The sequence below is a fragment of the Alexandromys fortis genome, unplaced genomic scaffold (assembly GCF_014885135.2).
Source record: "Alexandromys fortis isolate MF-2015 unplaced genomic scaffold, M_Fortis_MF-2015_v1.1 scaffold_37, whole genome shotgun sequence".
NCBI classification, from domain to species: Eukaryota; Metazoa; Chordata; class Mammalia; order Rodentia; family Cricetidae; genus Alexandromys; species Alexandromys fortis.
Genome location: NW_026067914.1, coordinates 5,584,856 through 5,596,459, shown reverse-complemented (window position 1 = coordinate 5,596,459; position 11,604 = coordinate 5,584,856). Strand labels below are relative to the sequence as shown.

The window sequence follows — 11,604 nt, the reverse complement described above, 5'->3', positions numbered from 1 at the left end:
AAAAAAAAAAAAAAAAAAAAAAAAAAAAAAAAAAAAAAAAAAAAAAAAAAAAGACTCCATCGAAATTATGGTACATTGATGGATGCATTCACTGATATTTTCCACTGGTCTCACAGATCTGAAGCTGTGAAAATGATTTTGGAGACTGGCAAGGACTCTGAATTTTGAATCTGTCACTCTAAAATAATGAGACTGATTTTTTTTTTTAAAGCAGCGCTGCAGAGATCACAGGTTCAATCCATACTAATCTTCAAAGCACCGTAGGAAGACAAATATTTATTCCTGTGATGAAACTACCGCTCAATATGACCGGGGAGTGCTGTCCTCTTTCTGTGACTGCTGTGACCTCATTCAGCATATCGGAAACAGTTTTGGTTTCCTTCGAACCCAAAACACCCATTCTTAGCATAATGTCATCCTAAAGAATTCAGATTTCTAAATCAAAATCATCCTTCAAGGAGCTCCAGATTTTATTTTCAAGAGTGATCATGAGAAAGGAGGCAGAGTAGACACCAACTTCTGCTTCAAATAGATCAATACTTGTCTTGGGTGTGTGTGCTGGGAGGTTATTTTGGTGAAACACAATCACGATGTGTTTTGCCATACTTATTTGACAGCAAATGTTTCTTTAGGCTTATACAATACACGTGTGCTTCATGTAGAATCTGTAGTAGCATGCTATTGACACAGCTAGTCGAATTTAGACAAAAATTATCCTTGAACACATTACACACAGGACGAACTTCTTCATTCCTTACTTTTTTTTTTTTACCATGTTATTCATATCTTTAATATAAATTTTAGAAGACTTCATAACTTTTCTGTTATTTTAAATAACATATTCATCAAGAATTTATAAGGCCAATCTAGATGGAATTATCTAGTCATCAGATTCACTGGACATTGGGAGAACACTGGGGAAACTGCCCTCTTCTGTGCTACAATTTAAAGATGCACATTTAGTGTTGAGGGAAGTCAGTGTTGCTGGGATGCTATACGATGTGATTACCTGAAAGAAATGATGTCTGTGTGATTTGAGTGTGCTCTGGCCATCACCATGGCCAGGTCATTGGCTTCTGATCCACTGTTCACCAAGAAAATGACCTGATGGGGAAAGAAAGACACAAGACTTAGTACTTTTTAGGTTCCCTTCAGGTCAATTTCTGTTTCTGATCACTTCTCCCTCTTAACTACTACATAAATCTTACAGTTCTTCTTTGAACAGCTGCTGAGTGCTAATAAAACTGGCTAAGAGGTTGACTCATTTGTCAAAAGCTGTGCTTTTAGTAGCTTTAATTGATGAGCTACAAAATGGGAAGGTGGGAAGACTTTCTGAGAGGCTCGCAGTGGTCAGGGGCAGATGATATCCATAAATGAGGCTTTTTGGTTCCTGCACCTAGCTCATCCCTCTTGATTCTGAAGGCGTGGAATGAGGCAGAGCCGCAACCTGGCAACCCCAAGGGTTTAATGCTAGTTTGCTGTTGCTGTGTGACTGTGGAAACAAATGCAGCTCGGTCTGAGCAAAACAAGGGGGAGAACTGAAGAGGTCCAGCTCCTCCAGGCGGGAGCAAGGAGGTGGCATTCATGGCTTCTCCAACTGCCCCATTTGTGCTCCGCCATGAAGATCTGGGTCTGAACAGGGATGGCCATTCCAAATTTTTTTCTAATATACATAGTATAATAAATGGAATATTGAGATGATATGGTAAAATAATAACGAAAGCCATGTATTGAACACTAATCTGGGTCTTACACACACACACACACACACACACACACACACACACACACTCATTTAATGCCTGATTTAAATCTTGCTAACATTTTTAGACGTCAGTTCAGTGTCAACTTTAATTCACTTCAGATTTAGAAAAAAATATCTAATTCAGTTAAAACATCTAAGTGCATTTTAGACAAATGTTATTTATACGGAATGGCCTCACTTTTTATAAGAGAACAAAGGAAAATAACTTTTCAGAAACAATGTGGAACACAGAGAAGAAAATCTCTTGGCAACACCAAAGAGCATCTGGAGGACTGGGATCCCTAATAAAAGACTTCTGGAAAGATATAAGGAGGTGACCAAGGAGAGGGAACTCTGGGGCACACATGTGAACATTAGATTGTTTCATCAGCAGCTTAGAGATCCCTTTCTTCAGCGTGAGTGCATTTAGGTATGGCTATCTGCTCACCATGGCAGACTTTCAATGACCAGACCAAAGCCCTTGGGCTCCTAGGTCGCCATCCTTGTGAGCTGGGAGCACCGAACACTCTACCTTAAGAGGCTCAGGGAGAAGCGCTGAAAGTTTCTCTGCGTATTCATGCATTGGAGGGTGGAAGAAGACAGAGCTTGTATGCCACAGGCGGCCCATCTGCTTTTGTGCCACTGCAGTTACCTTCCTGGAGAAACACACAACCAGTCAAGCATACACCACCAGCAGGCTTGTCCTCTCCCCTGGGTCATTGAACCTGGACCCTTGGCTGCTTCTTCAACAGTTTTAGGAGGCAGGATTCACCGGAGCAGCGGTCCGTGGTGACGAGCATTTTGCAATGTTGAAGAGTCATTCTTTAAAGAGTCAGTCCAGCCTTTCGTATCAGAAGGCTCATAATGAAGGCAAGTAGCAACTAAAGGCAGGTAACCATGTGGGGCCCAAGTAAGAAGGCTTTGGGAAGATAGGGAAAGGTGTTGAATTTGATAGGGGCTGGTGTTCGATTCACAATTCTGTTTACTATTAATATCTGATACACATAAAAATTAACCCAGTGGTTGAATAATTTGAGAAATACCAGGCTAAACAAATTCCTCTACTGTGGGACTTGCTAGAGCCTTTGCTTGGCATACGGCTGTTCTTGAAGAAGGAAAGGGGGAGACGTCATAGGGTGTCCTACTCTTATCTTTTCCTGGAACTTTTTCCAAGGAACAACTCCCGTGGTTATCATTCCACAAATCTCACTTAAGAAAATTCTAAAGTGTCCCTTTTTGAAGAGACGAGATCTCTGACAACAGCATTGCTGATAGAAATAAGTCAGAGAGTCACATGACACATAGAATGGAGGGGACACAGATTACTGGTGATGTGGTGTCCGGCTGGGTGGGTAAGGTGGCCTTCCTCTGGAGAGCAGAGGAAGAACTCTGAAAACACTTGTGTTAATGGGAACTGTGGGAAGAGGAAGCCCTAGGACTGCGGAGTTTTTGGTGGAGATTTCGGATCTATGGCATCAGGTTGGCTGCAGGAAATGGAAAAGAGGAAAATTCAAGGGCAGCTTTGACATTCTTGCCTCAAATGCTGGGCAAATTCCAGGAATAACTGAGAGATGCATCAGCTCTCCAGCAGATGGTCCACATGGGTTTCTTGAATAAGTGACTATATGAGTTTAAAAAAAAAAATCGGCTTTGTGGAAAAAAACGGAGTTAGTCTTAGCACATGTTGGGATGGGGGATTCTGCATAGAATTGAGGGATGTGGGGCACCCTTTCTGCATATATCAACTTATTGCTATAGTTTGGTGATGGGCCAAGGCTGGAGATATCAAATTGGATAAAGCTGCTGAAAATATAGCAAAATAAACATGGCAGGAGGGTGTCGGTGAAGGGAATGCGGTGAGATGATGAGAGGAAAGAAGCAGAGAGAAGAAGAGGAACAGAGATAAAGACAGAGCCGGAATACCCATAGTCAGGGTCAGAAGAAGCTGTGCAAAGGTGAATAGTGTGAGGAAGAGCTGTCTACTGCCAGGGACAGGGTCAGTGTTTGGAGGATTCTGCTCACACTGCTCTCTGCTTTCATGAATATTTGTACTCCTTTGTAAGGGGTTTCTGAAATTTAGCTTGGATACTTGGGACTTACATCCCCCCCAAGACAGAAGAGGGAAAGAGTAGGAAGTAGAGAAGAAGGTTGAGCACGGGGGCCCAAGTCATGTCTCCCTTCCTGTCAGTTGCAGGAGAGACCTCTTGGCCCTTGCTTTGATTGGGAGACCTCAACCCATTCAAATGGTTTTGTCTGTACTTTTTCCGTAACATTTTGTATGTGTATATATGCTTATATAAGACACATACATATATTATTGTACATTGTTATATATGCATATTACTAGTACACATACATTATTATATATGTATAAACATTAAGTTTATTCATCAAATTCTTAAGGGCAAAAGGGAATGGATCCTTTACAGCTTAGGAAGCACAAAAGAGGGGGCAGAAAGAGTATTAGAGCCAGAAAACTGGAAGTCAGCTGTAAAGCCGCCTATCCTAGAAATGGCTGCAAAACCAAGACCAGAACAATGGCAATGTTTGCTTTTTCTGGAGTGCAACTGCCTCGCCCCCGGATATAAGGATACTCACGGGTGACAGTGACCAACACTAACAGTTACAATCCCAGAGAAGAAGTCCAGGTATCTGTTTCCTTCCGAATCGAAGAGCCACTCCATGTGTCCCTGGTGGAGCATCAGAGGCTTCTGGAAATATGCTGTTTCCACAGGAGAAATGTGCAGCTTATGAATCTCCCGAGCACGGCTGTAGGGAAGGGACTACAGGCAGACAAGTTAAAATTGGTTTTCTTATTCCTGGGACCTGCAGGATCAAGAGCAGATCAGTATACTAGGGCCTGGTCCCCTTCATGACCTGAACACATGACTCGCTGCTGTATCGGCTTACAAATGGGCACATTATTCTGTATGTCCTGGGAAAATTGAAATATTTTCTGCTTAGTAGGTGACATCATCATTGTGTTCCTTTTTATTTATGATTTTCCCCCTGAAGTATACATGGAAAGGAGAGCTGGAACTCCCATCTCTCAGTAAAAAACCTTGTTTTCAGGTTGATTTTACCATGAAAATAAAAAACCTTGGAAATAAGTGGTTAAAGGGATGCCACTTTTGATGCTGTAGGTTTATGAAAATTAAAAAAAAAAAACAAATGCTGATTATGGTGGCACACACCTTTATTTAATTCTAGCACTTGGGAAGCAGAGGCAGGTGGACCTCTGTGAACTCCAAGTCAGCCAGGGCTACATAGAGAGACCCTGCCTCAACCAAAAACAAAACAAAAAACTAAGTAAATGAGGTGATGATGATGTTGTCTATTGAATCCAGGGCTTTATACATCCTAGGCCAATGCTTTATCACTGAGCTTCAGACCAAAGTTTCCTTTCTCTCTCTGAACATATTTGTGTGTGTGTGTGTGTGTGTGTGTGTGTGTGTGTATGCAGATGCACAGGCATGTGTACTGTGTGCATAGGTAGTGTATGTGTGTGGAGGCTAATGGTAAACATTGAGTGACTTCTTCAATGCTCTTTGCCTTAGTTTTTGGAGACAGAATCTTCCACTGAACTCGGAGCTCACTGATTCTGCTAAGAAGCTAGCTGGTAGGCCTCAGGGGTCCCCGTCTCTGTTTTCCCAGTTTCATTGTGATCACAAGCATCTGCTGCCATGCACAGAACTTTATGTGGTGACTGGGATCTGAATTCAGGTCCTATACTTCCCCCTCTAGAGTTTATCCACTAAGCTGTCTCCCTAGCCCACTGTGTTTTAGATAATAAAACTGCTCCGAATATCTTAGAGTTTTTCCCTCATTGCTGTATCAGAAAACTGTCAAAAGGAACATAAGACTGGACGCGAGGAGTTCACACCTTTAATCCCAGCATCCACAGGGCAGAGAAAGGTGTCCTCTGCGTGTTTAAGTCTCGTCTGGTTCACATAGGGAGTTTCAAAGTAGCCAGGACTGCATAGAGAGACACTGTCTCAAAAAACCAAATCCCAGAAAAACACAAACACAAACAAAAGCAACTTAAGGAAAGTTTATTCTGGGTCATGGTTCAGGCTGTCATGCAGGAAAGTCATTGTGGTAGAAAATTGACAGAGCTGGTCCCATTCTACCCATAACCAAGCCATAGAACAACGGATGCATGCGTTCAGCCAGCTTTCTCCTAAGCTCCGGGGATGTTCCCACTCACAATTACGATGGGATTTCCCCACCACAGTTAATGTTAGAGGGATAATTCCCCCAGGCACACAAGAGGGCCATTCTCAGGTGATTTTAGACTCCACCAAGGTGACGATAGTAACCATCATGCCTATGTTTTCTTTTTGTGGAGAGCTCCCGATTGTTGACTTTAAAATTTAGGTCCAACAAATATGATGTAGAATAAAAGGACTGCTGAGTGTGTGAGAGAGAGGGAGGAAAGGAGACAGACAGAGTGAGAGAAACTGTTATTAATCTGACAACAGGAAAACAACTATACTTTTTGGTGGGGAGGACCTAAGGAAGTTCACTCGACTTGAGTGATGTGAACACATCTGTGCTCTTTCTTCCCATCTCTCTCTGTGTATCATCCTCTAATAGTCCTTGCTTGTGCTTTCTGGCTCACATATGCTTAACAACTCACGTGTAGCTAGTAAATAGTGTGAGGAGGCTTCAGATACTCCCTAGAACTTTTAAAGACTAGGATAGCTAGGAGAAAGCTGTTGACTTACAAAGCAGGGTTATCTGTGGGTCCTTTTTGGGCAACAACTTTGGAAGTCTTGGGGACTTCCGAGGGAAACCTTTCTTCTTTTCTGGAAACCTGAGTCTTACCTGGTATGGCTCAGGTGAGAAGTCACATGATGGCATGCTGGGCTTTGTATGAAGCGTGAGCCTGGATCCAGATATCCAGGAAGCACCTACTGAAATGAAGTGAGTTAGGATCTCTTTGTATCAATCACTTATGGTTACCCAAATCAAATAGGCAGTTTTATATAATAAAATCACATTAATTTTGATTTTAACAGTTGGGTATCTTAATAATGGGTTTTATGGGAGAAAAATGATTAAATCCAGTACAAAAAGATAAGGAAGATAAGGAAGCAGCATTTCCTCCCACAGCCCCTGTCACAAGCTTAGAGAACTCAGTTCAAGCCAACCCTACTTCTTATTGACTAAAACTGTATCATCAGATGGCAATGCAGCCTGCGGGGGATGTCCATCCACATTGTTTTCTAAGCTCTGAGTTGTTTACTGCCTGAAATCCATTGTGTGGTTCAGTGCCTGAAACCTGGGTGGCTCTCCATACATGAAATTACATACATTTCATTCATGAAATTACAATCTCCATACATACATTGTCATTGACTATTCTAGTAGGGAACAAGTAGAAATGGCCATTAGGTGATGGGCTATATACTAATACCTGCACACAGGTCTGTCAGACACCGCCCTCTCCTGAGGAAAGGGCCACCAACCTAAGACTGTGGAATAGGGAGAAAGGTTGAGAAGGAAGAATCTGCTTAGAGTTAGCAGAGGCTTCTAGACTGGGAAGGGGTACTGAAATCCTTATGTGGAAGCTAGAGGTGTTCTGTTCACCTTTGTGTTTGAGCTCCCCATGCTAGTTAGGAGAGCAAGAACGAAACCACAAACTGTCAGCTCCCAGTCTAGAAGTCCTTCTCTGCTCACCCTTTCTTGACAGCACAGACGTTGATCTCCCCTTTAAGGGGGAAGCTACAATGCAGTTAGAGGCCATCAGAGAGCATAGTTAGAGTCTTTATAAGAACCCTTGGATGGGCTGGAGAGATGGCTCAGTGGTTAAGAGCATTGCCTGCTCTTCTAAAGGTCCTGAGTTCAATTCCCAGCAACCACATGATGGTCCACAACCATCTGTATTGAGGTCTGGTTCTTCTGGCTAACTGCATACAAAATAAATAAATATTTTAAAAAAAAGAACCCTTGGAAAAGAATGCTCCTCATTCGGAAGGTTGGGGTCAGTTTTCAGGTAACTTCATAGTCGGAAAGAACTGAGGCAGTGAAGCCTCTGGCACAGCTTGACGCTTTGAATGCGTGGAGGAGATGCTGGTGTTTGTGTGCCTGTGAAGTCAGCCCCGAGAAACTCAACGAACAATGTGTTTCTGAACGAAGCAGGGATGTAATAACTGCACGTATTTTCTTCCAAAATCCCATTCATTTTTTTTTCAGCTCCAAACAATCACTAACGTCATGAATTTGCTCTTCCTTTAAAAGTAAGGTGCTTTTGGTTACCCATGCATAAGAATGACAGGAAAAGGCAGCTTAAATTTTCTGAGAATTTCATGAAAGCTTTTCATTGTGTATCTCTGTGCTAGTCACTCTTCTGAAATGGAGAAAAAAAAAAGTGTTTCTGAGAATTCAAAATCCCTTTATTCCAGCAGTCTTATGTTCTGTATCTGTAAAATTGGAGTTGCCCAAATGAGGAAGCTGAGAGTTAATTGACTATGTAGATGTATGAATTAGGAGAGAAAGAGAGAACAGGAAGAGGGATGATGGGAAAGACTTGACAAAGAAAAGCTGTGATTTTAAACAGTCGAGGTGGACTCAGTCATTCACTCAGTCAGCAAAGGGACGAGTGCATAAATGGTGAAGGAAGCGTTCTCAGTGAGATCCATAAACACATGAGAGAGAAAAGGAAAAAGAGACAGAGGAAGATAAGGACGTAAAGAAGTAAGGCAGAGAGGTAATCAAGCAAACTAAAAGAAGCAAAGAATTATTCTATAAGTGAATTACATAATACATAATACTCGGAAAACCCTTCTTGACACGTTACCCCTGTCAAGAAGCAAGCTTCACAAGTCATAATGAAAATCAATGGATAAAAATAAATCAAATCCCATATTTCTTAGAAAAATGGAAACCAATATGTCTCCAGAAATACCTGCATGCACTCCTTGTGTAAAAAAAGCCATTGTATTGAGTGTGCCGTGAGAGTCAGACATTGATCTAGTTTTCATTGGTTCTAGTGTATGTGTACACATATGTAAACGTGTGTGTGTGTGCATAAGACTGGGTGGGGGGAGGGTTGGGTTAAAGATGCTGAATTCCAAGTCGTCTATGAATTGGTGTTCTTATGAATTTGAATTTTACTTATCTGACTTTGTCTTTTTAGACTAAACACAGAAGGCAGCTCTGATTTTCACCCACTTCATCTCACACAGACGACTCCAGACATTAAGTGGAATTGAATTTGGGGAAAAATGCCACACATATAATAAAGACCGACTGGGCAATTAGATTTAAGTTCCCAGTTATCTAATTTTCAGAGTTCTACAGCAGACAAATTGCTTTGTTTTCTTTCTTCAAAATTCACAATATTTAAAAGGGAAAAACTAGCTGGGTGGTGGTGGTGCACACCTTTAATCACAGCACTGAGGAGGCAGAGGCAGGTGGATCTCTGTGAGTTCAAGGTCAGCTTGGTCTACAAAGTGAGGTCCAGGACAGACAGGGCTGGTACACAGAGAAACCTTGTCTGGAGAAACCAAACCAAACAAACAAACAAAAAACCAAAAAAAAAAAAAAAAACCCAAACTATAGGGCAAGACAGTGAGAGAAATAAATCTTTTACAGGTATTTGAGAGTTCTCAGAGAATCCTTTTTCTCCTGAAGTCAGTTTTCAACTGAGGAGGAGTGTTTATCAGCAGTCTTCACCCTTGATGTTAAGTAGAGGGTTACGAGAGCTTGGCAATGCAGAATGCACTCCGTGAGGTGTGACTCACTCAGATACGATTTGTGTCTTATTTCCACAGAGCATCTTCTAGGTTCTTTTGTACACAAACATCCCATTTCCTGTCTGTTCTGATATTCAGGATAGACACTGAATTAGAAAAGGGAGATCTTTCATTCATCCACCCAGGCTCTGAGGCAGTGACAGACCGAGATGCTATCTGCCAAGGAAGCCTTCTGCTGCTACACTGAGATCTGGAGGTGCAAGGGACCAGGGCTGGTCAGAGAAGAAAATGTTCTGTTTTATTCTTTTTCTCCCTCTCTTATTTGTTCTCTCTCCACTGGAGTGGCTGCTGTCACACTGCAGGGTGGTCTCCTTGTCCTTCTTTCACTCTCTACTGCAGGAGGACCATGTTGTTTTCTATTCTGTGCTACCCAGTCCTCCATGAGACCACGACACCCGTTTCTCTGCCTTGTTGTGTGTGCTGAGAGGATAACTAATGTTAGACATGCACCTCTCACCAGCAAGGCCATTGCGAGAAGGTTCCTTCTGGCATCACGTCTCCTGCTGGCTCACCTTTCCTCTCTTTTCATGCCCAATTCTATTTATTACCTTCTGGGGACTGTTTCGGACTCCCTTCCTTCTGCCATGGCCTTTCAACCCAGTCTTTTGCTGAAGTAAAACAGAGGCAGTCACTGTTGATTGTGCTCATGCAAGAGCTCTATTTGATTTGGGGGCTGGTAGGTACAGTCCTCTTTGGATGGGACTTCTCTGAGACAAGCTTACCATTCAAGTAAGGGCCCTGATAATCAGGATAACTTTACTTATTCATTTTCTTTGAGAAGTCTTTCCAGGAGTGTAATGTTGGGGGCAGATTTCTCAGTGGGTAATGGACACTGTTCCTGAGCACCCTTCCTCTGTGTGAGAGAAAATGTGTCAAAAACAGCACATTGGCACACAATTTCCATCTGACCTTAAAATGATATGAAGTTTGGAACCTTAATTAATAGAAAAGATGCAGCTTTAAGATATTTTCCACTCTTGCTCTTGTGACCTGCCTGAGAAAAACCCAGCCAAATTTCCAACACAGGTGGGGGAGGTTATTTCCTCCAAAGCTCCACCTCAATTGGAGGAGATATTGGCAGTAGATAGTTGCTGAGTGAGAGAGAATTACTATTTGATTTGAGGCCTCTAGTAAGGTTTTCATGACATAATGGACGGCCACATTCCTATGTACACATGGATAACACTAACTGAACTCAGTGTTGTTAAAAACAACAAAAAATAAAGAGGGTGTTTGGGGGAGAATGTGGTGTGGTCAACTGGGGGAGTGGGATTAAGGTGATGGTGGATGAATGTGATTAATATATATGGAATAAATGTATGGAAATGTCAAAGAACAAAAATATTTAAAAATGTATTTCTACTCTATATTGAAAATGAATTATTTCCATAACTATATATGTATCTTTAAACCAGAATGACAATAGGAATCAAGGTGGGTAAGGCTAAGTAATTTACATATACCAATTTCACACAATAAATACACAGATATTATAGGAGATTTATGACTTACTTTATGGTTTTACACATCAAAAACACTTAAAACATATAACTGCTTTATTTACCCAAATGTCCCACTTTACTTTTCTATAACTGTTTTCTTTATTCTTTTATGATATTTTAGTTGTTTATCTGTTCATTCCTGTCTCACCTGTGGGATATACAAAGACGGGCTTTGCTTGTTCATTGTGACTATGTCTGTAACACTAGAACCTACTTACTTAGTAGGTACCCAAAAACTTTGAATATTTTGTACATACTGCATATGCATGAAGAGTGATCAATATATGTATAGGATGAACAAACACAAGCACACACATATGTACATGGTAAGTAAGTAGACAAAGGGACTTCAAGAGTATTTGGAAGGTTAGGGAAAGAGTAGGGATTAAAAGCTATGTGGTAAGATTTTACTCCATAGTTTTCTTGATATAACTCTATGTAGGGTTCCATTCTGGAAATGACTATATGGTATCACCTCTCTTAAGTCAAATTGGCTAGTATCAAAAAGGCAAGCTAAGCAAAACAACAAACAAATGTTGTTGAGGCTGTAGAGAAGCACTGTTTTGGTCAATGGCTTAGTAGAATAAAACCAGGCAAG

At 41.5% G+C, this 11,604-nt stretch overlaps 1 protein-coding gene across 2 annotated transcripts in view; it reads right to left on the bottom strand.

Moving 5' to 3' along the window:
• Positions 1 to 11,604, bottom strand: part of Agxt2 (alanine--glyoxylate aminotransferase 2) — a 40,621-nt gene that overhangs the window by 24,757 nt on the left and 4,260 nt on the right. Inside the window, exons 2-5 of one of the 2 annotated variants that reach the window (XM_050139009.1) lie at positions 6,572 to 6,660; positions 4,343 to 4,527; positions 2,277 to 2,400; positions 1,010 to 1,104 (exon numbers count right to left, since the gene is read on the bottom strand). In XM_050139009.1, coding sequence (XP_049994966.1) covers positions 1,010 to 1,104; positions 2,277 to 2,400; positions 4,343 to 4,527; positions 6,572 to 6,660 — 493 coding nt within the window. The remainder of the gene's footprint in view (positions 1 to 1,009; positions 1,105 to 2,276; positions 2,401 to 4,342; positions 4,528 to 6,571; positions 6,661 to 11,604) is intronic. The other variant, XM_050139010.1, reaches the window with a different exon arrangement.